Source organism: Jaminaea rosea (assembly GCF_003144245.1).
Source record: "Jaminaea rosea strain MCA 5214 unplaced genomic scaffold BDZ90scaffold_10, whole genome shotgun sequence".
Lineage (NCBI taxonomy): Eukaryota > Fungi > Basidiomycota > Exobasidiomycetes > Microstromatales > Jaminaea > Jaminaea rosea.
This window is the reverse complement of record NW_020289984.1, coordinates 99,553-127,509: the sequence shown is the minus strand read 5'-3', so window position 1 is coordinate 127,509 and position 27,957 is coordinate 99,553. Positions and strand designations below refer to the sequence as shown.

The window sequence follows — 27,957 nt, the reverse complement described above, 5'->3', positions numbered from 1 at the left end:
TATGCGTTACGTAAGCGGGTGAGGGCGGAAAGAGGACGAAGTGGCTTTTGCTGAGGAGAGCAACAGCGGCAACTTGCATTTCATTGTTTCCCTGACTCCACACCACCACCACGATGGCAGCTCGATCAAGAGGGACGGTGCTGGTCGCTGCAAACTTGCGCTCAGCAAGACAGCAGCCACCTCCTCGTGCTGCTCTGTCGCAATGCCGTCTCGCTTCTTCTTCTGCAGGCCCCTCATCGTCGTCTTCGTCGTCTTCCTCGCCTCCTCCGCCTCCCAAAGAAGCCCCAGAAAGGCATCGCGTCCAGTACAACGACGACCCCTTCTCCCTCCACCCATCCGAAGAGCATCTTCACTATCCTCTCGTGAATGCCAGTGACCTAGCCTCTGCTGCGATCTCCCACCCTCCTACCTCGACAAAGCCGCTTCGCCCAAGAGAGGTCCGAATGCTGGCCCGAGACTTCGTGGCAGATAGTCTGTACAATCCCAGGTATGGCTACTTCTCCAGACGGGCGGCCCTTCTCCCGCCTCAGCAGCAGTCGAGCAATGGAAACGACGCAGATGACGGGGGCTTTCGCTTCAGGGAGATGAAGGACCAGCGCGACTTTATGGCTCAGGTAGAGGAGCGATACAATGCCTTTGAGCGTACAGTCATCCAACAAGGCGCGAGCACACCAACAGGAGCACCAGTACGACCACCTCCCACGAGCTCATCGACGGGAGGAGGAGGGCGCAAACGTCCCAATGCTCCGTCCCCTTCATCCGCCGCTGGCCTCGAAGCGGCCCAAGCACTTGGCCGTGCTGCGTACGAGCAGTCCCTGCGTGAAGACCAGTCGCACGACGTTGGTGTCCAATCGATGCTTGCGCGCCAGGTGTGGCATACACCCACGACGCTATTTCGCCCGCACTATGCTAGGATCGTGGCGCAGCATTGTCTTGATACTCTGCAAGGGCCAATGCAACGGGGTGAGCCTTTGGTCATCTATGAGCTGGGAGCTGGCGATGGGAGCCTGGCGGGGGACGTAATGCGGTATTTGGAGGAGGTGCTGCCAAGTGAGGCCTACGAGAGGATTGAGTACAACATTGTTGAGATCTCTGAGCGGCTAGCCAAGGGCCAAGAGGAAAGGCTTGCAAAGTGGGTCTCCCAAGGCAAAGTGCGCGTGCACCGCCGCGACTTCCTCGAATGGGATCAAATGGAGGAGCGCTCCTGCGTCGTCATCGCACTCGAGGTGCTCGACAATCTCCCGCACGATGTGGTTCGTTACGGCACATCGGACTTGCTACCCTACCAAGCCTACATCAGCATAGACGGCACAGGAGATTTTGCTGAGCTCTACACGCCTGCGGTGGATCCTCTCATCCGACGGTATCTAGACCTCCTGCAGCAGGTGCGACCGGGCACAGTCGCAAGCCCACCAGGAGTACCCCGCTGGCTCTCTTCCCTCCCTACGCCCCTGCGAAGAGGATTGGCAGAGCATTGGCCCCTCTTCCCCAACTTGACGAAAGAGAGGCACTTCCTCCCCACTGGAGCGTTGCGCCTCATCGACGTGCTGGCGGCACAGTTTCCCAAGCACCATACATTGATCAGCGACTTCAGCGCTCTACCGCAGGCGGTGAAAGGGGTAGATGGGCCCGTTGTCCAGACGAGGTTGGCGCGTAATGCTGGCCCCGTGTCAGGGGGAAGGGGAGGACCAGACCCAAATTCAGCAGCCACGCCCGTGGCAGTGAGCACCTACGCTGTGCTACAGGGCTTCTTTGACATCTTTTACCCGACGAACTTCGAAGTGCTGCGAGACATCTATGGGCAGGTAGTTGCGGGCAAAAGAGGCAGCGGAATCACCGGCACGGCTACCGTCTCCAGCCATCGAGCTTTCCTGGAACGATACCCCGACTTGGCAAAGCATTGTGCCCTCAATGGCGGGCGAGGGCCAAATCCCATGCTCGAGTGGTATGCAAACGTCAAGTGGCTCACGTCGTAGGGCAGTCGAGATGCAATGCCAATAGACCTGCTCTGCACGCCTTGGCATCATTATGCATTTGATTCCGTATGCGTACAAGCGCTTCACCGTGCGAAACAAGCGCTTCACCATGCGCTACCACCACCATTGACTCCATTCGCTCCTCCGCCGCCGTAATAGCCTGCCCCGCCGTTCTCTCCGCCTTGTGGCACGCCATTGCCGCCACCGCCCATGCCGCCATCGTCGAGCATGAAGCCTAGCTCTTGGATAATCTGCGCCGTTCGTGTTTCGAGGATGCGGAGGCCCTGGCGAGAGAAGAAAAGGAGCGAAGCGTCAGATTCGTATCGCCCATCTTCGCACCTTTGCCGGTCAAACTCACGCTCATTACCACCTCATGCGCACTCATGACGCCCGTGCCCTCAACATGCACGTAGAAGCGTCCCGGCTTCGCATTGAAGTCGAAGACCTCGTCTTCCTCCCCAGCCCGTACCTCTGGCTCCTCGTTGGCATTATGGCTCAAGGGCCACTCGCGTTTCGGGTCGCCCTCGTGCCATAGGGCCGTATGCCGCAATCGGTTATGCGGGTCATACTCAAAGCCAATGGTAGAGACGGGGCTCCACTTTGCGTGCTCCTTTGCAAAGCCCTTGCGGGCAATACAACGCACCTTGAGCTCCTGCCCTCTCTTCATCTTGACGAGCATGATCCCATCCCTTCCCTCTTGATCCGCGCCAACCACCCTACCAAACTCTTCGCGTCGAGCCTCCCTCGGCCTCGGTCCCATCTCTGCCATTTCGGGATCACCGCCCCATGGTTCTCCGAGCCCGGCACTGCGGACCAATGACTTCGAGGTGACCTCCATCGTCCCGCCTGTGGTGCAACGAGCGTGCAATGTGAGCTCGACGGAGCAGCGATCACAGCCGTCTTCACAGGCGCAATCTCGGTGGTCGACGAGGACTGCATCGCAGTTTGTTGAGATGAGCGGGACGAGACCAAGACGATGGGAAAGCATCTCGTCGGGTAGGGCCGTCGTGTTGGATTGGATCTCTACCATGTCGATGGCTACGCACGGGGAGAGAGGTGAGAGGCAAGTTAGCACTTCGAGTCGAAGAGAAGAAGCCGTAGAGCCATGAACGCCAGCTCACCTAGCGTAGGAATGTCCGCGATGATGACTCTTCTCAGAGCGTTTGCGAAGCTGAGATCGACTCCTTCGAGAACGACGTCTGCCTCCTCATGATTAATGCTCCTCAACGTCACGCGCGGCCGTTGCGCTCCGCCGCTTCCGCCGCCCCCGTTGATCCCATTCATCCCACCAGCGCCAGCACCATAAGGCTGTGTTGATGACGAGGCGTAGTGATTCATGGCGACGCCAGTCACAAGAGGATGAGGAGAGTGGTTGTATGCGATGCGATGCGATGCGAAGGAGTCGAGAATCGCAGCCTTGACTTGAGCGGGCGGGCGGATGCACACGACGGCAGACAGATGAGCGGCAGCGGAGGCGGACTGGCGTTGGCCTCCGTTCCGACGCTGAATCGCCTACGCCTCATGTCCCTCCGCTCTAGCCTTCACATCTGGGCAGCAAAAGGAGCGCTACGAGCAGTGAAAAGCAGAAGAGTACTTCTAGAACGAGCGACGACTAACCACCAGCACAACAACAGGATCAGACATGACCTCACACGACGCTCTACGCCGTGCTCTCCGGCACCCACTCCCTCCAGCTCTTGACCTCTGGCGGCAGCTTGCCCTCCTCCCATCCACTCAATCCGCCACTTCCCGGCTGCTTCATCTTGTACTCCAACGCCTCACACCACAGCAGCGCACAGGGACCATTGTTGATCAGCGGCAGGCCAAAGTCCACGGCATTGCGACGAGCCACATAGTCCTGGTCGAGCAAGTTGGGCGCGCGGCTCTTGGCCAGGTTGACCACGAATTGCACATCCCACTCATCGAAGACCTCACGGAGCTTGCGCTTGTCCTTGACAGGGAACGAGATCTTGGTGCTCTTCACGCCCGCAGCCTCCTTGAGGTGCTCTTGCACTCCAGAGTCGGTAACGAGGATCTTGAACTCAAGGTCGGACAGGCGGCGAGCCACCTGTGCGAGCTCGGGCTTGTTGACGTCGCCACCGAGGAGGACGCCCTTGCGAGGCTCGGGGACGCGAAAGCCTGTTTGAGAGCACATGGCAGCCCAGTAGGCTTCGGCGACGTCACAGCCGAAAGAAGCGATTTCGCCGGTAGAGGCCATCTCTGTTAGCGGGAGCAGGAGAGTGTGGTCAGCTAGTGCTCACTGTTGAACGTGATTTGCCCATCTCTCCCTCCCGCTGCTCCTCCTCCTTTCCATGTTGCTCAGAGGTAGAAAAAAATAAGGTAGCTGGAATAGTTTTCGGCATTGACCATGCGCCACAAAGGGTCACACGGTCGTACAGCCAAATGCCTCCAAGCATCATTGCAACCCCACGCCACGTCGGCCTCGATGCGCAGATACTCACCTACTCCAAGGAAGGGGTCAGCGCCTGCCAATCGAGTCCACGAGAACTGAGGCACCTTGATGGCCACGTAGTCGCGCTGTTGAGCCATGGGGTCTACCGGCGCGGGGACTTGCTCGCCTACAATTGCTGCCGTGGCAATGTCGATGAAGCTGTGCGGCAGTGGTGTGAGGCTGGCGTCAGACTTGCCTGCTTCTTCAACTCATCTCGACGCGCATACTCACTTGACACCCAGCACCTTGGAGACGAAGGGGAAGGACCTCGACGCTCGCAGGTTGCACTCAATGACCTTCAGAGCTGCCTCGTGCTCTCCCTCGCCCGCCGGCTTCCTAATGACCTGCATGTTAAACGGCCCACTGATCTCAAACGCCTTTGCAACCTTCTGAGCAATCGTCTTGAGGCGAGCCATGTCGTTGGGGTCCAGACTGAAGGGGGGCAGGACAAGCGTTGCGTCACCAGAGTGGACACCGGCGTTCTCCACGTGCTCGGAGACGGCGTGGATCAGCAGCTCGCCCTTGTGTGCTACTGCGTCAATGTCGATCTCTTGGGCATTGTCGATGAACTTGGTGATGACGACTGGGTAATCCGTGTTGACCTCGGCCGCTGCAGTCAAATGGTTCTCGAGCGTCGACTCGTCCCAGATGACGTTCATCGCCGCTCCCGACAGCACGTAGGACGGTCGAACAAGGACGGGGTAGCTGACCTTGTTTGCAAACTCCTTAGCCTTGGCTACAGAGGTCGCCTCGGTCCACTCAGGCTGGTCAACTCCAATCGAGTCGAGGATACCCGAGAACTTGTGCCTGTCTTCGGCATTGTCAATCATCTTGGGGTCGGTGCCCAGCACGTTGACGCCAGTGTCCTTGAGGCGGAGAGCGATGTTCTGCGGGAGTTGGCCACCGACGGAGACGACGACACCTTCGCTACCCTCCATCTCGTAGATGTCCATGACGCGCTCGAACGAGAGCTCCTCGAAGTACAGGCGGTCTGCCTCGTCGAAGTCGGTCGAGACGCTGCGGCAGGGCAACGAGCAGAATGTCAGCTCGAGGTTGCCTCTCATCGGTACATTCCACGAGCGCGCAAACTCACGTCTCAGGGTTGTAGTTGATCATAATCGTCCTGTGTCCCATCTCGCGGACTTTGCGAGCGCAGGTGACGGCGCACCAATCGAACTCGACCGAAGAGCCTGAGCGAGCGCGGCGCAAATGGCATCAGGTCAGTCTATCCTCCCTCTTTGCCTCTCGCCCGGGCCTCTCCACTCACCAATTCGGTAGACGCCCGAGCCCAGCACCATAGTCCCGTGCTCATCGAACTCAACGTCATGCGAGCTTGCATTGTACGTCGTGAAGAGGTAGTTGGTGTGCGCTGGGTACTCTCCAGCAACGGTGTCGATCCTCTTGACGAAGGGCGTGATTCCCAGTGCCTTGCGGTGCTTTCGCACGTCGGCCTCCTTCACAGCGCTGCCGCCAGCGGAGAGGAGGTTGGCCATCTGCTTGTCGGAGAATCCTCGCTGCTTGGCCAAGAGCATCAGCTCCTTGTCAACGGCGGAGAGGGATCCAAGCTCCTTGAGCTGCCTATGAATCTGGACGATGTTGTCCAACTTGTAAAGGAAGAAACGGTCGATCTTCGTCAGGTCGTGGAGGCGCTCCACGTCGTAGCCCTCGTTGAGCATGGCGTGGGCAATTGCGAACAAGCGCGTGTCTTCAGGGACAGACAAGGCACGGTCAAGGTCGGCGGGGGCGTGGTACGCCTCAAAGCCATCATAGTTGGGCGCGACTTGGCGAATGGCCTTTTGCAGAGACTCCTCGAATGTGCGGCCAATAGCCATGACCTCTCCTACGGACTTCATCGACGAGCCGACCTCGCGGTTGACGTGTTGGAACTTGGAAAGGTCCCCTAGGATGGCGCAAGGTAAGAGATAGGTTAGCTGGAGGAATCAGTGTGTTCGTAGGGGCTCGCGTACGTACACTTGGGGATCTTTGTGACAATGTAGTCCAATGCCGGCTCGAAGCAGGCGGTCGTCGTCTTGGTTACTGCGTTGGGCAGCTCAGGCAGGGTGTGGCCCAGGGCGAGCTTGGCAGCCGTATAAGCAAGCGGGTATCCCGTCGCCTTGGACGCGAGCGCAGAAGAGCGAGAGAGACGCGGGTTGACCTCGATGACGCGGTAGTCTCGCGAGTTGGGGTCCAGAGCGTACTGAATGTTGCACTCGCCTACGATTCCCAGATGTCGGATGACCTTGAGCGCGGCAGAGCGGAGCATGTGGTAGTTGTCGTCTGACAGGGTTTGAGATGGGGCCACGACGATTGAATCTCCAGTGTGAATGCCAAGCGGGTCGAAATTCTCCATGTTGCAGCAGATGAGGGCGTTCTAGCGGCGAGTGGGCGAAAGACAAGTCAGTTTGCGAGTCTGCGAGGCTGGCACCTCGGTCTCACGCTAATGTACTCACGTCCTCCTGGTCACGCAGCACCTCGTACTCGCTCTCCTTCCATCCCTTCAAGCTCTTCTCAACCAAGATCTGCGGGCTCAAACTGAGCGAGCGAGCACTGAGGTCGCGCAGCTCATCCTCATCCTCGGCGAAACCCGAACCCAGCCCACCAAGCGCGTACGCAGCTCGCACAATGACCGGGTATCCAATCTCCTTTGCTGCCTTGAGAGCTGCCGGGACAGAGGAGACGGCCTCTGACTTGGCGACGGGGATGTTAATCTGGTCGAGGGCCTGCACGAAGAGGTCGCGGTCCTCGCACATGCGGAGGACGTCTGGTTGAGAGCCGAGGACCTTGACGCCGAGACGCTCAAAGACGCCCATCTCGTCGAGCTTGACGCCTACGTTAAGAGCGGATTGTCCACCGAATGTCAGGAGGACACCATCCGGGCGCTCCTTCTCGAGGACGTAGGCAACGTAGTCAGGTGAGATGGGAAGGAAGTAGATTTGAGATGCGAGGTGGTGACTGCGAGCGAAACAGACAAGACGAAGCATTAGCGGTTGCGGTGCGTGGAAGGCGCTGAAGCCAGTCTGCCTTATCGGTTCAGGCGGCTACGCACCTAGTCTGAATCGTTGCGATATTCGGGTTGATGAGAATTGTCTCGATGCCGCTTTCCCTCAGCGCCTTGATAGCCTGACTACCACTATAGTCGAACTCTCCTGCTTGCCCGATACTCAGCCCACCAGAGCCAACGAGGAGGACCTTTTTGACTCCGGCTCGCTCAACCTTTGGCAGGTACTTTGCCCACTCGGCCATTGCGGGGGACACGGCATGGAAGTCCGTCGATACAGGCTGCGCTGACTTGGGGAGGGTAGGGGAGGCGGGAGAGCGACGGCGAGGGGTAGTGTGCAGCGATCGAGTTGATGCAGCGCGAAGGCGGGGCAAGAGAGTTGATGAGGAAGAGGCAGACGCGAGCGATGCGGTGGGCGCTGTCGGAGCGAATGCTCGCGCGAGGCGGAGGTGATGGCCCAGCATGGCAGCGGAGAGCAGGACGCCCAGGCGGTTGCTGATGAGAGGCAGAGAGGTAGCGAGGAGGTTGAGGGGAGGGAAGAAAGGAAGAAAGGTACGACTTGTGCGCTTGACCCCGCGCTATCTCTGTCCCTTTGCTTGACCTTCCTCTCTTTGCTCTCTCTCTCGCTCTGTCCGTTGAGCGCCCGCCCGCCTGCCCGCCCGCTCGCAGCCGCTCAGACGCCGACTCAACTTTCGACTCTCTGACTCGCCTGCGCCTCACGCATGGAAAAAGGTCGCACCGCCGCGGATAAACTCGCCCCGATCACAAGACTCGCGACTTCTCAGATCGAGGAGAGATACGAGCGGGCATCGCTTGTGGTGAGCACAAATGCTAGCATTGATCATGCGCGCTCCCAATGCGCTTTACTCCTCATCTGTATCACTATCACTTGGCTCACTGTCCTCCTCGTCCCCTTCCTCACCCTCGCTGTCGTCGTCGTCGTCGCCATGTACCGGGCTAGGCTTCACCTTGCCACCGCGCATCATCGCCATCTGGCCCGCCAGAGTATCCTCATCAGGCTCGCTGATGTCGTCCTCAATCTCCCCACCCTCTTCTTCCTCCAAAACGGAAGGCTCTTCAACCTTCAGCTGCACATAGCGACTTGCGTCAGACCCGAGGTAGGAATCGCTGCGAATCTGCGCCACAAAGGTGTAAAGCCCTGCGTTAGGTGGAGCTTGAAATTGCACCGTGTACGTGCGCAGCTTGTCCGGGCCGACGTCGCTGAATTTTATTGGCTGGACGATGACGCGGTTCTGCTTGGAGTCACCAAGAAGGAGCCACCAATGCGGTTTGCGTTCTGAGAGGAAGTGGGGCGCGCGGGCGACGCCCAGTGTTTGCTTGCCTGAGTCGGCAGAGGAATCGGAGGAAGACTTGCCCTGCTTGGAGCTCGAGTCGTCGACGTCCTCTACACCCGAGCGAATGTCCATTGACCCGTCTGTGTGCGGTCCAGCGCGCCTGCCGTCGACGAGCAAAACATCGTCCTTCTTTGGCGGGAGGGTGCGCACCTTGACCACGAATTGCACGATCGCAGACGAGGTGACAAGCCTCTCCCCTTCGACCTTGAAGAACGCGTCCACCAACTCCAGGCGGGGCCAATCTCCGGCTACCTTCATCATGTGGTCCATCTGTTCCTGCTTGACACCAGCGCATGACTTGCGGGTGGGTTCGTCCAAAGCAAAGAAGCCTTGCACTCCCGCTCTGCCTGCCTCGCCGCCCTTGGCTACAATCTGCCTGGCATTCGCAGCTTGCATACCGCCAAGCTGGAGGAGCTCTGCTACCCGCCTGTCCTCGCAGATGGGCACGGCCTGCACAAAGCACTGAATGGCATGCATGATCGCCTCGGTCGTGTTGAGCCAGTTATGCGCCAGGCTGATCTGCAGCATTCCGTCCAAGAGGCGCTCGGCGGTAGAGCCGGCGAGGTAGCGCTGTTGATTTAGCGAAGCGTTCTTGGACTCGATGCGGAAGAGGTAGGCGTAGAGGAGGATGAGGGCTTTGCGGATTGAAGGGGAGCGATGGCGCTCGCTGAGCTGCCAGTTGGGTCCGAAGGGCTTGAGTTTGGCGCGAACTTGCGTCTCGAGTTCCTTGAGGGCCGCCTCGTTGGCATCCTTGCCTCGACGGTCGAGATTGCGGTCCTGAAACTCTTCGCAGATGGCGAGAATAGAGATGATGCGCGGGCCGTCGGTGTCCTCGCGAAGGTGCTGGAAGAAAGTCTGAGCAGTCGAGGTGTACACGCCGTCCTTGGTCTTGGCGCGAGAGCCGTACCACCAACGAGCTACGAGGTAGGGCATGAGGACACCAAAGACGACGCCGTAGGCTCCCAGTACCCAGATGTTGTTCTGCGACTCGACGACCCAGGTAGGGAGCGCGATCCCCATGCTCATTTCCTGGCGTCCATCGGGGTGGCCATACAGCTCAAAGTTTTTGCGAATTGTGTCGTCCGTCAAGGCTTTGTAGGCTTTTGTGAGCTCGATGTAGTGCGATTCGACTGACTCCTTGGTTTGGTTGGCGCTGAGACGAATCTTGTCAGGGTGGAACCTGGCGGGAGTCGAGCGGGATGAAGCATTAGCGGGGAAACCACGACGGAGCGTAGGGGGAAGCTTACGCACTTGATAGACAGTCGCTTGTAGTGCTTCTTGATCTCCTTTTCGGTTGCGCTGGTAGCGAGACCGAGGATGTGGAAGGGATCGTACACCGCATGGGACGAATTGGCTGCAGCATTGGCGACTCGTTGGAAGAGGTAGGCTGCCAGCGCCCATCCTGCGACGACAGCCACGAGGCTACGCGGTATAAAGCGTGAGTAAAGTGGCAGCATGTGCTTGGTGGGAGTGATGTGACTCACGTCTTTGAGATCCTTGGATTGGTTAATGACCGCCGATTGATGGACTTGATGGTTGACACCTTTTGACCGCGCTTGTCAAACCACGATTGCGAGATCGACGAGGCGGTGGTTGACGCTCCCGTGAGCAGAGTCCATGTCAATGGTACGAGAACCAAGAGTAGGAAGGTGAGGACAAACGTGAGGAATTGCCCTCCTTCTTCGTCGTACTTGTACTGCGACATGGCGGCGCAACGAGTACGAGGATGATGGACTTGGGTTGATTGAGAAGATGAGAGCGCTGCGCAGACGGACGGACAGACAGAGATCGAGGGCCACGTCGGCGCAGGCGGGGGCGCGTCAGTCCAGTCGAGAGACGAGCGGAGGTCAAGGCACGGACTGGCGGCGAGGCAGGCGGGAAAAAGGTGTCGAGGCCACTTGAATTGACTTCTCGTCACTCGTCATCATCAACTTGGCTCCCCCGGGCGCCTGCATGCCTCTTGCTCGCCTGCTTAGACCAAGTGCAGCAAGCCACGCCCTACTTCACGCTACACGCCCCTCCTTCTTCACCACTTCCTCATCATTCGCCTCGACGTCCAGCTCAGCATCTCATGATGCCTCCTTCTCCTCGGCGCCAACCCACGCTTCCTCTGAGGAGGACGCCCACCCCTCCTGGTCATCTTCATGGTCCCTGCGCCTCTCGCAGAAATACCAGTTTGCGCGCTATACCCTCGACCTAGCCACCAATGGCGGAGGGCCGGGCCTGGCTTCACACATTCGACGCCGTCTGATGCGCGTGGCGGAAGCCGAGCTCGAAGAAGGCTCCTGGGTAGCCGCAGGGTCGGTCCCCAGCATGCCGAAGGAGGCGCAAATGGCTGGCAGAGCTTACCACTTTGGTATCCGCGCAATGTGTGGTCGAAGACAGTACGAAGAAGCGGCGCAGACATTGGAGGACTGGCTGAGGTTTGCGGCCACGCAGAGAGTGAGGGATCCGGCAGAGGTGCTGGATATGAGAACGATGCAGATGGCCATCCTGGTCGTGGCCAAGCTGGCTCGCAATCAAAGCACCAGCGGCGTCGATTGGCTCGGCGCACTTCAGCGCCTGTGGGATGCTAGTGAGGCGGCGGGAATCAAGTGGACGCCAAGGATGTTGAGGGCGACAAGTGCCAGCCTTTGTGCTGCAGGCAATCTGCACGAGGACAGGCTGGGGCTCATCGTCGAGATCTTGGGCGCTCGACTCAGGCTCTACTGGACAGACAAGCTCGCAGGCTCATCAGAACGAGCTGATCATGAGGCCGCTTCCTTCGAGGGCAACCCGCGCGCAGGCATCGGCGCAGACGCCAGCCATGTCGCTCGAGCTCTGCAGGCGGCACGACTGCGGCTGGCTGGGGACGCCGGAAACTCAGTCTTGCTCACCTCCTACCTCGTTGCGCTTCGCACCTTGGCCCGCTACTTCTCCCGCGCCTACCTTCCTCTCCCTCTCTCCCACGACCAAGCAACGCGCCTGCTTTACCACGAAGTCCTCATCGCCTTCCCGGAAGCGTTGCGCTATGGAGAGTTGCCACCTTTGACGTCGCCAGCAGACCGGCTGATAGCGGCTGACTACCGCTCGAACATAGCGACATTTCTAGATTGGACATTCGAGCCTCTCAATCCAGACAAGCAACGTCAGCATAGGAGAAAGAGGAAGCTGCCAGCGACGAGGAGGAAACGGCTCATGTCTGTGCGCCTCAGCCCTTACTTTTACATTGCCGCTCTGCGGTACGTCTACCGAGATGCTCGGGATGGGAGAGATGAGGGAGCGCTGTTGCGGTCCGACGTCGTCAAGGGGATTCTTGCTCACGTCTCCCGCAACGGGACTAGGGACCCTCGTGTGGATCTGGTTCTCTTTGATGAGGCAGTACGCTACCGTCAACACGACTCGGCAGGTCAGTTGCTCGGCCTGCTCCTCCCGCAGTACGGTATCGATCCCAGCGCGGCGAGAGAGGAAGCGGTGTTCGAGTTGACACGCGTGGCGAAGGCAAGGCAGGACAGCCCGCTCTGCCGTTCCATGCTCCGCTACATTGCCGCTACGGGGCTGCTAGATAGTAAGGACGGACGAGGTGGATTGGACGCCGAAGCGATTGTGAGGCTGTTCATCCCCGACCTGCCAAAGGATGCGAGCGCTCCAACTCCCACCATCAACAACGCCACCCTTGCGCCCGGCCTCTTCGCTTCACTGCTCAATCTGGGCGTCAAATCTGGCTCATTTATCCTTGTCGCCAAGACGTGGACCTATCTACGCGCCCTCGCCCCAACGCCGAGTGTGGCAGAAGCAACCTCTTACCTGCAGTACCTCGCCGCCCTCACCGACAAGGCACTCGCTGCAAGGAACTTCGAAACGTTCGAGGATCGGCGGGAGATCGTGTGGGAAGAGTACGAGAAGATGCGCGCCTCCTGGCAGGCAGAGCATGTCGACGCTCAGCTGGACGTGCGTTTCTACAGAGCCTTGCTCAAGGCCCTAGGGTGGCCCAGGCTCTTGGACGCGATTCATCGTGCTGGAGGCAGCGAGAATGAAGCTGCGCGCACTCAGCTTCGCCTTGCGCTGGCGGCCCTTCCTCAGCTTCTACACCTCGGCGAAGAGCTAGCTCACGCGGCCGCTCAGCGTAAGCGTGCTGGCTTGTTGCCTCCTGAGCTCTTTGTCTGGTTCTTGGGGCGTTGGGGTGGTGAGGTTGGGAGAGGGGTCTGCAATACTGCTCGGATGGCGGAGGAGGAATTGAAAAGGCACCCACGCGCTGTGACAGAGGGGTCGGAAATGCGGCTGGGCACAGCTGAAGATGACGACGCACGAGCAGCCTTGCTGGCCTATCTGGAAATGGGGATGGATCGGGATGAGACGAGGGGAGAAGAGGCTGCCGAGGAAGAGGAGGAGGACGAAGAGAGAGACGAAGCACAACAGCGCGACTTTGTGGAAGAAGGAGAGGTCGAGTGGGAGAAGCGCACAACAATCGCTGGGAGGTGGAGAGACTTACGCGTTGACTGGAACAGGGGCCGGCCGAGGAAGGACAGAGAGAAGGGTATGCCGAAAGGATCAAAGGAGGAACAAGCCTAGAGAGTCGCCACTCGATACCAATCACAGCATCTTGGACGAACGACAAAGGAGTGCCATGATGTGAGAGTAAGGCAGGCTTGCCGCCACCTCATTGTTCCGTCGCCTGTGTCGCGCATCGTCACGCATCTTCGGCGCAGTGCTCAATGAGAAGCCATCGCCATTCTCCTCCTTACCCAGGCGGGTTCCCAACAGATAGTGATCCTACGTCCTTCTGCGGGTCGCTGAGTAGTCCTCCTGGCCTCGCTTGACTTGATGTGGGTGATGAGGCGGATCTACGGTGCTGGCAAAAGGATGTGTCCCGCACGTCGCCCTGCATCGAGCCAGCAATGAAGCGAGGGCGAGCGAGTCAGCTGGTCCGCCATTGGTGCCTAGTCCGCCGCGTCAACATCTCTTCCGGCTAGACTAAGCGTCAGCACGGCTCTTGATGAGCGGGTCGATGCGGATGGCGGATGCACGGGCGACGCTTGTGTGCCTGATGACTCGAGGCCGAACGAGCAGACCGCCGTCGAGACAACAAAGCTGACGTGGCGGTGCTCGACCGCTCTTCCCCTCCTAACCACCCCTCGCAATCTCGACTGCCCCTCACCCCGTCACGCACCCAGCCGTGCCACCACTAACACTACCAGCCTTTGATCCGCAACATCTGCTCACACCCACCATTGGCGCTCAGTCTCGTGGCACAGAGCATAAAGCCAACATCTCGTCGACCAACTCGGTGTCCATAGGTTGCTGGCCCACCGTCGACCAAGACTCAGTACCACCTCATCACCCATCCGGCACCCATACTTCCAGACATAAGGCACTGTCACGTCTCCAGCTCAAGCGACTCAGCACCGGGCCGCACGTGTCTTGGGGCTCGTCAGCCACGCTTCTTCTTCCTACATCGCCACCGCTCTTGTCTCCTCCTCAGCACCAGCCTCCTCACTACATCTCAACCGGCAACGGCGCAACGGCGCAACGGCTGCATCCAGCCTGGTTCCCACCACTACCAGCCCTTCCAGCACGCAACAGTGGTAGCAGGAGCAAGAGGTCAGTGACAGACGCCTTAGCAGCGCCCTCTCATACCGTTGCTAACCAACCTTGCCTCCCTCCACCGCGTCACTCGCTGTAGATTACCACCTTTGCCTCTCCTGCTGCGGCCATGGTTGAGCGCCACGATCCACGCAAGGTCTTCCCAGGACACCTGATTGCCGAGAACTTATGCAAGCCATCCTATGGCACCCATACCCTCAACACGATCTCAACGAGCACATGCGCATTGCTGGTCGTCTGCTAGTCGAAAGTCTATTTAGGAGGCGAACATCTCCTTCTTGCCGTGCTACTCGTCCACCGGCAGCTCGCTCCGCCGTACGCCCAGCAGCACCTCGTCCGGCACCTCGTCCACCGGCAGCTCGCTCCTCTGCTACACAAGTAGCGGCATCTCCGCCGGTGCCTGCTCAACCGGCAGTTCGTGCTCGAGCCTCTCCTCCCTCGCGATCTCGCATGGTCAACCAGCGCCAGCCCGCTCACAAGCCGACAGCTGCCCCGCCTGTGAAGTCGCCCACATCTCGCAATGCAGCGCCGCAGCAGCCCCCGAAAGCGTCAAGCGGCTCAGGCAAACCGGCGTCGACCTCCGTCCCCGCTGCACCTCGCTCGTCTGGTCGCCAGCAACCGGCCGCCGCAGCCACCTCCCTGACTTCTTCCCGCCCGCGAAGCTACCACCCGGCACAACGAGAGGGATGCAAGAGCGGATGGGCGAGATCGATCAGCTCAAGACGAGCATCACAGAGCTGGACCAGCGCTCCAAGCTTAGACTTGACCATCTGGATGCTGTCGTCGCGCCACTCAGCGACGATCACAAGTCTCTCGCTGGCAAAGATGCTCCTGTACCCAATCAGCAAACGACAATGCCTCGACAGCAGATCGGCCTCCGCCAGTCGGGAGCCAAAAATGTCACGGGCCTGCAGGAAGCCACGATGATTGAGGAGCGAGGAAATGCGGAAAGCTCGAAGCAAAGTGCTGGCGCTCAACGTCAGCAACAGGCAAACTTTGCGGCGGTAGCGACGACGCGCAGTGGCAGGGCAGCGAGGCAGCCGAGGGATCGTCATCGCTCTAGTGACAGCCATGCCCGTGCCAATGCGAGGCTGCGGGAGCGCGAGAGGCCGGCGAAGGAAGAGCGGGATGAGTAGGAAGCGCAGCAGAGAGCCCTAGCTTCCAATCGACAGGCATCAATGGGCCGCGGGACTGACCGGATCTTCGACCGAGTCCAGCATCACCCCTTCAGCGCCTTCATCCGCGGTGTGAGGCAGCGCAGTCACCAGCAGCATCGTGACTACCTCGGGCTGCAAAAGTTGACTCCGGGCCTGTCTGCCTTGAGCGTGGACGCGGCGAGCACGAACCTGCTCAAGAAGGGCACCAAGGAGCGTATGAGCCGGGAAGACGCCCGCAAGGAGCTGAGGAAAGGGAGCTTCCTCCGCGATCTGCGAAAGTCTCTCCGCAGACAGCGACGCCCCTTTCTGCAGCGCTCGCTTCTCCGCGGCAGGTGGAACAGGTCGGTGCAGGGTCTGCTGCTTGCGAGCATCACGGACGGCTACGAGGAGCCCTGCTACTCGACACTCCAGCCTCGATCAGGAGACAAGCATGTCAGCCGCTGGGCATCGAGGCCTCGCAACCTCTCCCTCACCCTCCCAACCAGCGAGCTCATGACGGCGTTGGAGCGCTTCAGGAGCCGCCCAACAGGACCGCTGTACGCCCAGCTGACCGACAACGCGTTCCTCTACGAGCTAGCCAATGGCTGCCTGAAGAGGATCCAGGCGTTGAACAGGAAGGGGGCAAATCTGCCGGTCCCTGCCCGTCTCGATCTGCGGGCCGACCTCGCCGCCAAGATCGAGGAGCAGGATGGCCACTGCTCTCTGTGCGGATGCCAGCTCAAGCTGGAAGGGAGGCGCCGCCGCGAGCCGCTGCCACCAGGCCAGCTCGAGGTGGTGGGGGCAAAGGAGCAGCAGTCGGTTGCTGAAGAGGCGCGGAGCAACTCTTCTTCAAGCAGCTCCAGCTCGAGCGGCAATGAGGGCAAGGTCGGCATAGCGAGCGAGTCTTCCGACGAAGAAGGCGGAGCGCTCCTGATGCCAACGACTGGCGCCACAGCCTCCTCCCCGCAGTCCTCGCCCTCCTCCTCGTCCTCCTCACCGGTGCGACAGCCCTTGGCTCCTCAGACGACTGCGCAACAGCCCGCTAGCGACCTCTTTGCCATCGGCCGCGCGCGCAACAACTTGCAGCAGGAGCACCCTTGGCGCGTCCAGCCTGCCAACGCATCGCCAGATCAAACCCGACCAGGCGAAGGCTACGGCAAGAGCAAGTTCAGCATGACGCGCGCTGCTTGCAACTACGTCAAGTACCGCCATTCGCTGGACGAGGCGAGGGTCCTGGTGGCGCACCTGGCTCGATCGTGGCGCTCGCAAGGGGAGCCTGCGCACACGGTTGACGGGGAGGGGACGAGGACGCTGGCCGCCGAGGTCGTGGGATCTGCGCCGCCGCCGTCGGAGCAGGAGATGAGGAGCAGAGCTGCAGGCAGTTTCGAAGCAGTTGATGAGGGCATTGGAGGCGGCAGAGGTTGGAGAGGACAAGGAGGGTGGGGACGGTTTCTTATGCCCTTTCCGGTGAGCCCTGACTTAGCTCGCCGCTATCATGGCCTCCTCGCGGCAATGGGTGGATAGGTGCTCCCCTTTCGAGTGCTGAACCAACGATGATAGGCTACACAAACCAAATGCAAATCTTTGACTTTTTCATGATGACTTTCCATGATGACTGCATGGTGCTTCAATGGGTGGACAGGGTGAATTGAACTGCCGAGCGTCACGCAGCGGCTGACTGCGACGACCGACGCGACGACGATGGTGAGGAGATGACACACTTGCGACGACGATGATGAGGAGATGACACACTTGCTACGACGAGGCAGCGGCTGTAGATTCGACCCTGAAAGCAAGGAAAGAAGCGTCGTGTTGAAGGCCGAGACTTGGAAGAAGGAAGGGGCTGGAGGAATGACTCTTTGGTGGCCGGAGCGAATCTGCGTCCGCGACGAAGCCGCACCCGCATGCTCAACTTTACGCCCTCCTCAAGGTCGTGGAGGCTCCAGATCAACCGAAAGAAGCGAAGAACTCAATGTTGTACATTATTAATGGCAGATTTTCGCCGCGGCGCACGCCTGGGGAGGTACCCCCGGGACATGGCGTTTCGTAGCTTTCTTCCCGCAACTGTGGTCTAGATGGTTAGGACGCAACCTTCACAAGAACCAAGTTGTGAGGGCGGTTGAGATCCTGGGTTCGAGTCCCAGCAGTTGTAGCTGAAGCCGATACAGACCTTTTGCTTGCCTTCAGGGGTGATTGGGAGGTGTCAGAGGCTACTTTGGGTCGTGCGCTCGAAGTTCTCTTCCCCTGCCACGAATATTGCATGAGGTTCCGCGCCGTTGACATGGGCTGAAAGCCAGGGTGCCATTCCATAGCCCCGAGTCATCTCGAGTTGGCCTTGCTGGATGATTTGTTGTGTGTCATGAGTATTCACGTCATGTGAAGGTCGCTCGCTGCATGAAGGCGTGAGGAGGAAGATCTGCTCGCGTGGCGCGCCCCTAATTTCGCGCTAGCCCTTTCCGTCCGGGGCTGACGGCTGAGACATCCACCCGCCTGTCCCTCGGCCTTTTGCTGTCACTCTTTCCCTCTCATTCCTGTGACGCTTGCTCATTCGCTTGCAACTTCTGATTCCTTCAATCAATCGTCGCTCGATAAAGCTCAGACTTTGAGGGATCATGAGATGCGGAAGGGACCCTGGGGGCCGCCCTGGCAAGCCTAGCGCACGGGAGACGATGGAGACATGCCTGCTCACTCTTGACGTGTTACGCAGAATAGGAGAAAGTCTTCGTCGAGCACATCAGATGCTTGCGTGACAAGAGAGCCTGAAGGAGGTGGATGCGTAGTAGATCGAGTCCAATCCCAGCACATCGTTGGTCTCGATCATGCCTTCCTGTATGCACCCTGCTCAGCATCGTGGGACCGGCCAAAAAGTGCCAGTCAGTCCTACTTCCGCCCCTTGTCCTCTTCTCCGCTTTTTCTGTCTCGCGGCGTACCATTATCCTTGCCCACCGCCATCATTATCATCCTTCACCAAGACTCTCGCATCAAAGCGTGGCTCTGTCACCATCGCGACGAACCGTGAGGTGCTCATTCTACCGCGAAGCTCTCATTCACGCAGATTCGGTCGAGGCGGGAGCAGATCGACTGGATCGACTGAATCACTCAGATCTAAGGGTAGGGAGCTCGCTACATTATGTCTGCGACAGACTCAACGACCCAGATAGTTGCGACAGCGCTAGTCAGCGAAATTGCGTCCGCACAAGTCGAGCTCCTCAGACCGGCGACTTCGCAACCGCCCTCGGCCCGCTTCCATCCAAGCGTCGGCCTGCCTGAACAAAGCGTCTCGTATCGACCATGTCCGCCTTGGCCGTCAGGTAGCAAAACAGACTCAGCAGTCACAGTAACGACGCCGCTGCTCACCGTCACGATCCCTCCTGCCTCTGTTCCTCTCATCTTTGCCCACCGACAATGGCGAGCGGGCCTCATCCTCGCGGACTTGATTGCGGCCGCGTCTCACTCCTCGCCTTTCAATGTGCAAGGACGCAGCGTGCTTGAGCTGGGTTGCGGGACGGCTATACCAGGCATGGTGGCAGCGAAAGTCGGTCAGTCGAGTAGGGTAAGTGCAAGGAGCGATCACCGCGTGACTGTCGCTCATCGTCCATTGGCATCCACAGTCCCTTGTGACGGACTACGCTTCTCCTCCTCTTATCGGGACCCTCACGTCGAACGTTCGCTCCAATTTCACACCAGAGCACATCAAGGCGCTGATCCGACCCGCGGGCTTCACTTGGGGTTCAAGTACCGAGGACCTCGAGGACATCGTCGACGCACTAGCACGAGAACAACGCCGAGCGGGCGAAACCCCGCAAACATCGTACCGCTGGGATTGCATTCTCCTCGCCGACTGTCTCTGGGATCCACTCAGTCATGCCGACCTACTTGCGAGCATCACCAAGCTCCTCGAAAAACCGGACGGCCGCGTCCTTGTCGTTTCTGGCCTGCACACAGGGCGCGAGAAGCTGGTCAACTTCATCCGGCGAGCGAGGAGGAGCGGCCTCGCTCTCGTCAACGTAGGCGCTGGGTTCCCTTCACTCGACGCAGAGCAGCAAGTTGTTGCTCAAGCAGAGCAAGCCAGCATGACCCTCGACGACGCGCTCTACTATGCCCCGCAATTCGTCTACGAGCTGGAGCTCGCGTCGGACGACGACGACGAACAAGACCCGACGGCAGCATGCATCGATACTGGCTCACAACCTCGTCTGACTGGCCGACGTCGCACGTTCGTCATTGAAGAGCGCGAGGAAGAGAGCAAGGAGCTCGGCGGCGTTCACGTACGCAACAGATGGATCACGGTGTGGGGACTTGGATGGGCTGGCAACTAAATTGGATATCATTCAAGAGGTCAAGATGAAAACGAAAAGCCACGTCACGTCATGGCAGAGCGATACGCTCGATGCCACCCCTTCCCACGCTCACGCCTTGCACGCCCCAGTCTTGCAGTAGATGTTCGAGTCGGTGATGTAGTTGGGGTCGTTCTGCCCGCCAAAGTTGTCGGCCTTGCTCTTGTCGCTGCAAGCCGAGAACAGGGCGCAGGTGTACTTGCCGCTGTGCTTCTCGGGGACAGGGTCGTCGGTACCGTCTTCTTGCACGTCGAGGTAGGCGTTGACGAAGACGCAGCCCGCTACTTGGTCGCAGGCCTTGAGGCAATCCTCGTGCTTGTCAGCAAGACCGTACGTCAGGTAATGGGGGTCGTCTCGGATGGCAACACCGACCGTCTGGCCGAAGTAGACGCCAGAGTCGGCGACGGTGGTCAGATTGCGGCCTACGAGCTGGTAGCCCGAGGTGCAGGTAGGGCCCGTCGGCGCGGGAGGGGCCGCAGTCGTTGAGTGGGAGGCCGTGGGATGAGGGTGAGGGTGAGGGTGAGGGTGGGCATTCTTCGTGGTCGAGACAGGAGCGGAAGAGCTGGAGGCGTGCTCCTTCGACGCTGACTTGGTGGTCGCAGGATGGCTAGGCGCCGGCTTGCTGGAAGCGGGGTGCTTGGGGTGTTCAGGGTGCTTGGGGTGATCAGGGTGCTTGGGCGCGGGCTTCCCATGCTCAGGCTTCTTGTGCTTTGGGTGCTTGGGCTTCGGCCAGTCGTGCGACCCCTTCTTGCCCCAATTGGCCGGGTCAACAGGCTTGGGCAACTCGGTGCACGGGTTACCCTTCTTGCAGAAGTCGTGCTTGCGATGCTTGGCGCTGCTGCACCACGCCGAGTCACCGCCGTCCCACTTGGGGACGCTGCCGGCGGGCTTCTTACCGCAGTCCCATCCGGGCTTGGAGTTGTGCTCCCACGGCTTGCCGACTGCGCCGAAGCAGTTCTTGGACGAAAGGGACCCTTCGAAGGTAAAGGATTGAGAGGACTCGTGCTTGCCAAAGTGAGTCAGGCAGGACGTCGTGGCCACGCTGGAAGAGGCGAGGGCCAGAAGGGCGAGCGTGGTCGAGAGGGTGAATTGCATGATCGAGGAAGGAGACAGGATGAGTGAGGGGTGATGAAGTGGGTCGTGGAATCGTCACAACCCGCGACTATTTGACTCTTTCGCTCACCACTAGACGAAGAACAAGTCGCGAATCTCGCTCACAGGCGTCTCACTGACTCTCAATCATTGCAACCTTCTCCGCCATCCTCATTCAATCTTCTGATCGCTTCCCTTGTTCGTGGCCGCCTTCTGGAAGCACGCAGCGAAGCTCGTTGAGCATGATGCAGGGACAAAGGAGAACGCGGCGGGTTCAGCTTCCACCAGGACCGTGCGAGGAGGGAGCGAGCATGCTTACCCGGGCCGTCGCGCCCTGGCAACGGGCCTTTTGCCCGATACGCGCTCATCACGCTCCCATCGCTTCTGCTTTCAATGCCCTCGCATCACAATTAGCGCTCGACGACATCGCCCACCCCTGTCTCACCTTTGCCCGTCATCTGAGACATGGCTAGACTGTTCGCCAACGTTGAGCGGTTGACTCCGCTGCGTCGTCCCTTGTCCTCACGCCCCTCGCGCCCTGACTTCCCCGCCTTGTTTGTTTGCAGTCGGAAAAGAATCTCCGACGATGCAGATGGACTTCACGCCGTGCGTACTGCGCAGCGAGCAGATGCAACGAGCTTCCATTGGAGATTGCGTTGCGTAGCGTCGAAGCTTGTCTTGTCTGTAGTTTCGTGTAGTTGCAGCTCATCATCATGTCGCGCATCACGGTACAGTGGTCGCCTTCTCCACCCTTGCGAATCCTTCTCACGCTTTGCAGGAAGCAGAAGCGTTCGCTGGTGAGCCTCGCGTTGCATTGGGGAAGAGAGGGGGTGCAGCAAGATGCAATCTCACTCCGTCGTCTGAGACCAAGACGCCCAGGCCTTCCTTTGTTTGAAGAGCGCCCAACGCCAACTACGCTAGAAAGCCGCTCAGCTGTCGTCGTCGGAAGTCAAGGGCAGAAGGGGATGCAGTGGAGAAGAGATGCGTGGAGAGCGTGATGGTGTCGGCCGGAGCTGAACATTACGCTCGATCGTCTTTGATTCATCGCGCTCGACGGGACGCTCACGCAACGCTACCGGTGACTCTCAAACGTGACAACCTCTCTGAAGTCTGCACAGCGCAACGTTATGTGACTTGATTCTTGCAGGTGCAGAGTCTTGGTATTGAGTTGGTGCTACGCCCAGCCGGCCACGGATCTTCCCTCCACGCAGCGGCCTATCGTATCTCCTCTGTCGTCACCCCTATCACCTGTCTTGTTGCCACATCCAAGCCTATCTCCTGTTCCCGCCAACACCGCCCCCGATCGCCCCAATCCATTCGTCCCTCTCCACTCTCGATTTTGCCCTCAGCATGTAGCTGTTACTCGCCGTGTACAGCGCTAGGGTCACGCCGCGCTCCCCTTCGCTGCCACCGAGCAAAGCGTCCTCCATGACTGTATCCACAGCTTCAACACGCACGCCGCCCGCGCCGATGAAGATAGCGAGCGAGATGCCCGGTTCGTCTGCGTTGGAGCCGCCTGCTGGGTATACGAGGAGGTACGGCCGGGAGAGGACGAACAGTCGAGCTTGCCAGGCGGAGCTGTCGGAAGGGAGGTAGAGAATTCCCTGCCGGGTGGGCTTGGCGCATAGCGCTGTCACGTCTGTTGCGCTGACCTCCGGAATGAGAGGTGGAGTTGGGATGGATGCCGAGGCGGACGTCGACGATGCTTGCGTTGAGGCGACGCTCGACTCCGCTGGTGTGGATGACGAGCTTGAAGCCGGCTGCGGAGAGGTCGAGCCATTGTTGCTTGACGAGGCCCGCAAATCGATCACTGTCTCGCGATCGTCATCTTCCCCGCTCACCGGATCCACACCAGTTTGAGCTGCTGCCTTCGCCGGCATCGCCGCCTGCCAAAGCTCGACTGCCCTAGCCAGTACCTCCGTTTGCGCAGAAGCGCTTAACTCTTTTCCCCTCCGACCTGCCTTGTCCTCACGCGCAAGAACGACCCTCCACCCCTCGACATCAACCCTTCTGACCTGTCTGTCCAGCCACTTCCTATGCTTCTCGACCTCCTCAGGCCCCTTCGCTCTCCATGCTCCCAGTGCTTCCTGCCCGCGCACGTATTTGCTGGCCGTATCCAATCGCCAGAGGTCGTCACGCGTCTTGATGCTTCGACGAGATGGGGGAGCGAGAGTGAGAGTGAAAATCGTGCTGATGCGCCGAGAGGCAGATTGGCATGTGGCGGCCGTGACGGTGGAGGTGTTGGAAGAGGCTGAGTCGTTCCCACCGCTCATGAAGGATAGCAACCTGCCCGCCGCCGAACTGGACCCTACTGCCATGCTCGGACGAGTCTTCGCATCTCTCGCTCCAACTCTGACAGCCATTGTCTGCACGAATTTCGGCGGGCTAGCACAGACCGGCTTCTCGACGTCGAGGTCCACACTGACATCGACCAACACACGCTGTTCCTCGCTCGTAGACACCCGGTTGAGGAAGAGCGAATCGTGCGCTGATGAGTCCCAAGCTGCCCAGGCGCGCAAGGTACTGGTGCCATTGGAATGGAAGTCGACGCTTTGCCCGCGTACGGGTAGTGAAAGGGCGTTGCTGCTCGAAGACTCGTGCGTCCTTCCCTGCGCGTCTACCAATCTCACATTGCCCACAGTCAATCGAGCAATTTTGCGCCACTCGAGCTGCCGGCCGGAGTCGTGAATCAGCTGAATGGAGATACGTCTTTGCAGGCCTTGACGCAGCTCCGACACCACGCTTCCCGCGGCGCCAGCGGCCTTGCTTCGCGGTCGGTGCAGCGAGACAGGCTTGTACTCTCCTTGCGCATCCAACTCGCAGATGCACAGCGACGCGAGGACATCGTGTCTCTCCTCGCCGATGAGTTCCGTTTCTGCTAGGCGACCTTGTGACCCGGTAGAGTGGGAAAGAGTAGGTGGAGGCGAGGGATGGAGGTGGCGCTGCCCCTCGCTCCCTCCAGCATCGCGCGCCAACACCCTCGCCAGGTGCTGATCGCTTGGCCTCACGTGAAACTCCACGGCCGCATACCCCGCCTTGAGATGCGCAATAGTCGCCTCTGTCAACACAAGCCCCACCGTCTTGCGCAGCTTGACCTCCGCTGCTGTGTCACCCTCGACGGGCGGGGAAGCAAAGCTGTCGTCTCGCTCGATGTGCGCACCAGCGATACTGCTGAGCCGCAGTTGCGCATGAATAGCGTGGTATAACGCGCGCGAGATGCCAGTGACCGAGTCGACCGTTATCTGAAGACCGAGCTTGTGACCCGCGACGAGGAATGATCTTGATGAAGGACTCGCAGCGTGACCATTTGCCTTCGTCGCAGGCGGAGCGGCCAGACTGACAAACTTGACCTCAACGCTGCACTCTCCCACTACCTCGTCATCCATCGTAGCCAAAATCGGCACCTTGCTATATCGCGCCGACTCCCGTTGACTAAGCGGCATGAGTGGCACCAAAGCCGCACCGAGATAAGTGTACGCCGGCGCTGGGCTCTCGTAAAAGGGGTCGCCCCAATTGAAATGTTGCGAATACTCTGGGCGATCCACGTACGCGGTGAGATTACGCATCTTGCCAAGTCTTCCGAGCAGATTGGGTAGAGACCACACGTACACGCTCCGATTGACCGCATCCACTACCCGTACCGCAACGCAGGGCTTTACGCAGCTTGCCAGCTCCGGATCAGCTACATCGTCGCACCCTGCTATTGATTCGATGGTTGACGTCGGGTTGGAAAGGGGCGGCGGGTCGATGCAGATGAACTGGTACGTAGTGCCCTTGTTCAGCTGTCGCGCTATGACATTGGCCTCCTTGAGCGCAGAAGCGTGAGACAGGACGTCCTCTGCCATGGAGACCGTGGTGCGCGTGCGCCACTTTGCCAGCGCATCCAGAGCAACCTGCCTTTGCCGTGGCGTGAGGGGCGGCTCTTCCTGCGCTGCGGCCACATTGACGCCGAGCTTCTGAAACTTCTGCTCATACTCCTGGATCGTAGCACGAAGCATCGCCGCCTCCTTCTCAATGGACGGCGGGGCCTCTAACGCCGGATCCTCGCTTACGACCGTCGTTGACGCCGGTCTCGTGCTCGCGATACTGTCACTCCAAGGATCCTCCACGCTGGTGTCGTCCGTCCAGGTGCTCATCGAGTAGGGCCGAGGAGAGGATTCAGACCCATCCAACGCGGAGCTGAGTCTGCTCTCCGGCCTACTGGTCGCGGCCTTGCGGTTGCGAACACGCGAGATGTCGTCGAAGAGACGGTCAAGGTCTTCGTTGCTGAGATGGTCAAGCCCAACATCCTGCCCTTGACCATTGAGGTGGTTCATGATCGCCTCTCGCCGCGCATACGTCCAATCTACGTCCTGCCCATCCTCTGAGGCTGGCGAGTCCGGTCTCTGTGCCGCCCGCGCCTTGCGAACCTCGCTCGGGTTATTGACGCGAAACACATGAAAGTCGCCCAAAATGACGCGGTACCCTGAGCGGAGTCGCTTCGGATTTGCGGGTAGGATCCTCTTGCCATTGACCATCGTCATGCTATCGGGCATGGCGTGCAGAGTGACCACGCCCTCGTCATCGTTGGTAAAGCGACAGTGCTCTGCAAGGATATTGCTGCCAGAGAGACGGATCTGGACCGAAGATGAGGGAGCGTCGAGATTGCCTACCACGGTGGTGCCCGGCTTGAGCTGGTAGATGAGGCATTCGTTCATGAGGGCATCTTCGTTGAGGTTGACCAGATGGGGAAGGTTTTTCGGGGCGTGAACGCCCACGTTGCCCTGGCGAGGGAGTAGCCAAGGGATAGCACGTTAGCTAGACGATCTCATATCAAGCACGCCCCTGCCACTCTCACCTTATCGATCGTGATGCCCAACTCCTCCAGAGCCTTCTCCCTCTCCAGCTGGATCTCCTGCGTTCTCTGCAGCTTCTCTTCCCAACTTTCATTGAGGCTGCTCATCAACTTCTCATTCTGCTCCATCTGCTCCTGCAGCTCCGCTTTTGTGACCGTCTTCATTTCACCCGATTTGGTCTGGTAGCGGACCACCTGCTGCGAAGGTGGAAGAGAAGGGTCCCACCCTGACTCGCCTGCGCCTCCCATGCCTCCGCCTGCTCCTCCACCAGCGCGAGCACGCAGCATCTCGAGCTCTTCCTTGAGCTCGCGGATGAGTTTGGCATTGGGATCTTCGTTGACGACGGCCTTGTTCTTGATCTTCTTTGCCTGATCAGCATATCGCAGGGTGCTCAATGTCTCTTCATAGTCAGCAGGCGAGATGGCCGCAATCATTGCCGTCTTGGAGTTGCCTCCCAGAGAGTCCTTGAGCAGCCAAGTGAGCACCGAGTCACGATAGGGTACGTGGTCTGCGGCGGATTTCTTGCTCCGCGGCGTTGATGTGGCGGACGCCTCGACACTGCTGGCTGTTGCGAGGGCTGCGATGACTTTGCCTAGCGTAGTGAGAGAGCGGTTGATGTTGGCGCCCTGCAGCGGCGCAGTGAGGACAGAACAAGGTCTCAGCGCTGCTCTAGATGCTTCACCACGCTCATCGGCTCACCTCCTTCAGTCGCGACCCCGTCGCCCCCGTGGAGTTGGCCCTTTCTGACCCCGCCAAGTCGACGAGACTGATGCGCGACACCTTCTCCGCCTCCAGACCCGTCTGCTCATCCTTGCGGCGCTGCGTGACGACAAGGGTGAATACGGCGTGCGAGCGCGAAGACGTCTCGTTCATGTTCGTCGCAGCGACGGTGCGGGCCTGAGGACGGACGAACGGCGCAGAGTGATGGGGTGAGTGCGAGGGCCAGTTTACGGTCCTGTGACATCTTCAAGGCGCACCTTGTTGCCCTCATCCATCAAGTTCTCCACATCGCTGAAGGACGAGACTACCAGCTTGCTCAGATCCTCGACGTAGGGTCCCAAGCTAGGGTGCTCTCGGACTTTAAGATTGCCCTTGTTCTTTGGGTTGAGGAGGTCACGAACCTTTTCGTTGTAAATCTCAATGTACGAGACTTCGACACGGATCCGCTGCGTGCGGGCAAAGGCATGGGTGGAATCAGCGGGAGAGGATCGCGAGAGTGGTTCGTGCAGCGCCTTACCAGATTCGGATCCTGTTCCATCTTCTCTTGTGCGTCGTTGAAGAGCTTGGAGCAGGTAAGAGGGATGAGACCCTGCGCAGCAAGAGAGAATGGCATGATCAGCTAGGCGTACAGTGATTGCTCCTGGACAGCGTCATTACGCACCTTTGCTTCTGCGTATCCCACCATTGAATGTGACTTGCCGGAGCCAGTCTGGCCGCTGCGAGTAAGAGCAAAGAGATGTTCAGCCCGTCGATCACATCATCCTGTTCTCTACGCCTCCTTGCTTACTAGGCAAAGACACACTGTGGCGCAAAGGAGTGGACTCAGCGTCAGTTCCTCCAAGTCAATTTCAGCTTGCTCCTCTCACTCACAGTATTGAATCCATTGAAGCTATGCTCGAGCAGATCGACCCCTACATACTCGAAGAGCGTTCGTTGCTCGGTATCCTCATCGTATGCCCTATCGAACGAAAAAGGCATGGCCTTCTTCTTTGTCGCGCGCGCATTGCTCTCCCTCTGATCCGTATCATTAGGTGGGTTGAGGACGAGCTGATGCTGATCGTTGACGTCGATGAGCTTGGAAGCCCCTCTATTCCGCTCTCGACTGTTGAGGGGACGACAGCGCACGACGACTTTGATGTTACCTGAGTCGGCCATTGCTGCGTGGGTTGGGGAAAGAGACGCGGGGAAAGAGGGGAAGGCAGTCTATATGCGTGCGCCCAAGTGGCGTGGCTTGGCGTAGCGCAGGGTCGTGATAGTGATCGGTCACTCAGGGTATGGGCATGAAGATGGAGGCGATGGTGGGTCGTAGAGGGTATCGAAGCCGCAGTCGAGTCTTGGTCGTCGTGATGATGAGGGAAAGGAAGGGAATCAAGGCCGGCCGGAGAAGCGGACATCGGCCCGGAGGGCGAGCACAAGCACGAGCGCCGCCGCGGGCGCATCGTCTCCAAGTGCAACCAGTCCAACACTTTGGCT

At 59.4% G+C, this 27,957-nt stretch overlaps 8 protein-coding genes and 1 pseudogene across 9 annotated transcripts; 4 read left to right on the top strand and 5 right to left on the bottom strand.

Moving 5' to 3' along the window:
* Nucleotides 1-85: 85 nt before the first annotated feature.
* BDZ90DRAFT_233073 (DUF185-domain-containing protein) lies at nt 86-2,465 on the top strand. Its single transcript, XM_025506494.1, has one exon. It carries the CDS (start codon nt 114-116, stop codon nt 1,974-1,976), a length of 1,863 nt encoding a protein of 620 aa, XP_025361037.1. The 5' UTR covers nt 86-113; the 3' UTR covers nt 1,977-2,465.
* BDZ90DRAFT_38710 (insert subdomain of RNA polymerase alpha subunit) lies at nt 2,029-3,396 on the bottom strand. Its single transcript, XM_025509544.1, has 4 exons — nt 3,098-3,396; nt 2,335-3,014; nt 2,212-2,260; nt 2,029-2,136 (listed from the first exon to the last, which is right to left on the bottom strand). The coding sequence occupies exons 1-4, from the start codon at nt 3,312-3,314 to the stop codon at nt 2,081-2,083; spliced, it is 1,002 nt and encodes a 333-aa protein (XP_025361036.1). The 5' UTR covers nt 3,315-3,396; the 3' UTR covers nt 2,029-2,080.
* Nucleotides 3,397-3,636: 240 nt separating this feature from the next.
* On the bottom strand, nt 3,637-7,671 carry BDZ90DRAFT_221821 (putative arginine-specific carbamoyl-phosphate synthetase, ammonia chain; the record flags this gene model as incomplete). The annotated part of the gene is made up of 8 exons (XM_025504498.1): nt 3,637-4,196; nt 4,439-4,587; nt 4,660-5,445; nt 5,522-5,618; nt 5,696-6,328; nt 6,400-6,799; nt 6,879-7,380; nt 7,475-7,671. 8 exons carry the CDS (start codon nt 7,669-7,671, stop codon nt 3,637-3,639), a joined length of 3,324 nt encoding a protein of 1,107 aa, XP_025361035.1.
* Nucleotides 7,672-8,289: 618 nt separating this feature from the next.
* Nucleotides 8,290-10,547, bottom strand: BDZ90DRAFT_280462 (hypothetical protein; the record flags this gene model as incomplete). The annotated part of the gene is made up of 3 exons (XM_025509284.1): nt 10,266-10,547; nt 10,033-10,203; nt 8,290-9,961 (listed from the first exon to the last, which is right to left on the bottom strand). Exons 1-3 carry the CDS (start codon nt 10,484-10,486, stop codon nt 8,290-8,292), a joined length of 2,064 nt encoding a protein of 687 aa, XP_025361034.1. The 5' UTR covers nt 10,487-10,547.
* A 151-nt stretch (nt 10,548-10,698) lies between these two features.
* BDZ90DRAFT_275206 (hypothetical protein) lies at nt 10,699-17,365 on the top strand. Its single transcript, XM_025508867.1, has 5 exons — nt 10,699-13,297; nt 14,058-14,361; nt 14,669-15,496; nt 15,596-16,920; nt 17,061-17,365. Exons 1-5 carry the CDS (start codon nt 10,735-10,737, stop codon nt 17,150-17,152), a joined length of 5,112 nt encoding a protein of 1,703 aa, XP_025361033.1. The 5' UTR covers nt 10,699-10,734; the 3' UTR covers nt 17,153-17,365.
* A 201-nt stretch (nt 17,366-17,566) lies between these two features.
* On the top strand, nt 17,567-17,646 carry BDZ90DRAFT_t35 (annotated as a pseudogene). The gene has a single exon. The product of its transcript is annotated as a tRNA-OTHER (tRNA).
* A 984-nt stretch (nt 17,647-18,630) lies between these two features.
* On the top strand, nt 18,631-19,819 carry BDZ90DRAFT_221801 (hypothetical protein; the record flags this gene model as incomplete). Its single annotated transcript, XM_025504497.1, has 2 exons — nt 18,631-19,053; nt 19,112-19,819. The coding sequence occupies 2 exons, from the start codon at nt 18,631-18,633 to the stop codon at nt 19,817-19,819; spliced, it is 1,131 nt and encodes a 376-aa protein (XP_025361032.1).
* On the bottom strand, nt 19,819-21,163 carry BDZ90DRAFT_38545 (hypothetical protein). Its single transcript, XM_025509543.1, has one exon. The coding sequence runs from the start codon at nt 20,930-20,932 to the stop codon at nt 19,910-19,912; it is 1,023 nt and encodes a 340-aa protein (XP_025361031.1). The 5' UTR covers nt 20,933-21,163; the 3' UTR covers nt 19,819-19,909.
* Nucleotides 21,164-22,030: 867 nt separating this feature from the next.
* Nucleotides 22,031-27,873, bottom strand: BDZ90DRAFT_253771 (kinesin-domain-containing protein). The gene is made up of 8 exons (XM_025507803.1): nt 27,355-27,873; nt 27,272-27,285; nt 27,146-27,200; nt 27,002-27,073; nt 26,742-26,930; nt 26,464-26,661; nt 25,767-26,390; nt 22,031-25,692 (listed from the first exon to the last, which is right to left on the bottom strand). Exons 1-8 carry the CDS (start codon nt 27,637-27,639, stop codon nt 22,201-22,203), a joined length of 4,929 nt encoding a protein of 1,642 aa, XP_025361030.1. The 5' UTR covers nt 27,640-27,873; the 3' UTR covers nt 22,031-22,200.
* Between the last annotated feature and the right edge of the window lie 84 nt (nt 27,874-27,957).

Bases quoted from the DNA above. Each gene is read 5' to 3' on its own strand.
- BDZ90DRAFT_38710 (XM_025509544.1), bottom strand. From the start codon at position 3,314: ATGAATCACTACGCCTCGTCATCAACACAGCCTTATGGTGCTGGCGCT. The intron at 3,015-3,097 runs GTGAGCTGGCGT...CCCCGTGCGTAG, and splicing joins CGCGGACATTCCTACGCTAG to CCATCGACATGGTAGAGATC. The intron at 2,261-2,334 runs GTGAGTTTGACC...TTCTCTCGCCAG, and splicing joins CGCATGAGGTGGTAATGAGC to GGCCTCCGCATCCTCGAAAC.
- BDZ90DRAFT_275206 (XM_025508867.1), top strand. From the start codon at position 10,735: ATGCCTCTTGCTCGCCTGCTTAGACCAAGTGCAGCAAGCCACGCCCTA. The intron at 14,362-14,668 runs GTCAGTGACAGA...GTCCACCGGCAG, and splicing joins AGTGGTAGCAGGAGCAAGAG to CTCGCTCCGCCGTACGCCCA. The intron at 15,497-15,595 runs GTAGGAAGCGCA...TCACCCCTTCAG, and splicing joins GCGAAGGAAGAGCGGGATGA to CGCCTTCATCCGCGGTGTGA.
- BDZ90DRAFT_233073 (XM_025506494.1), top strand. From the start codon at position 114: ATGGCAGCTCGATCAAGAGGGACGGTGCTGGTCGCTGCAAACTTGCGC.
- BDZ90DRAFT_253771 (XM_025507803.1), bottom strand. From the start codon at position 27,639: ATGGCCGACTCAGGTAACATCAAAGTCGTCGTGCGCTGTCGTCCCCTC. The intron at 26,931-27,001 runs GTAAGGCGCTGC...GCCCGCACGCAG, and splicing joins TGGAACAGGATCCGAATCTG to CGGATCCGTGTCGAAGTCTC. The intron at 25,693-25,766 runs GTGAGAGTGGCA...CTCCCTCGCCAG, and splicing joins TGGGCATCACGATCGATAAG to GGCAACGTGGGCGTTCACGC.
- BDZ90DRAFT_38545 (XM_025509543.1), bottom strand. From the start codon at position 20,932: ATGCAATTCACCCTCTCGACCACGCTCGCCCTTCTGGCCCTCGCCTCT.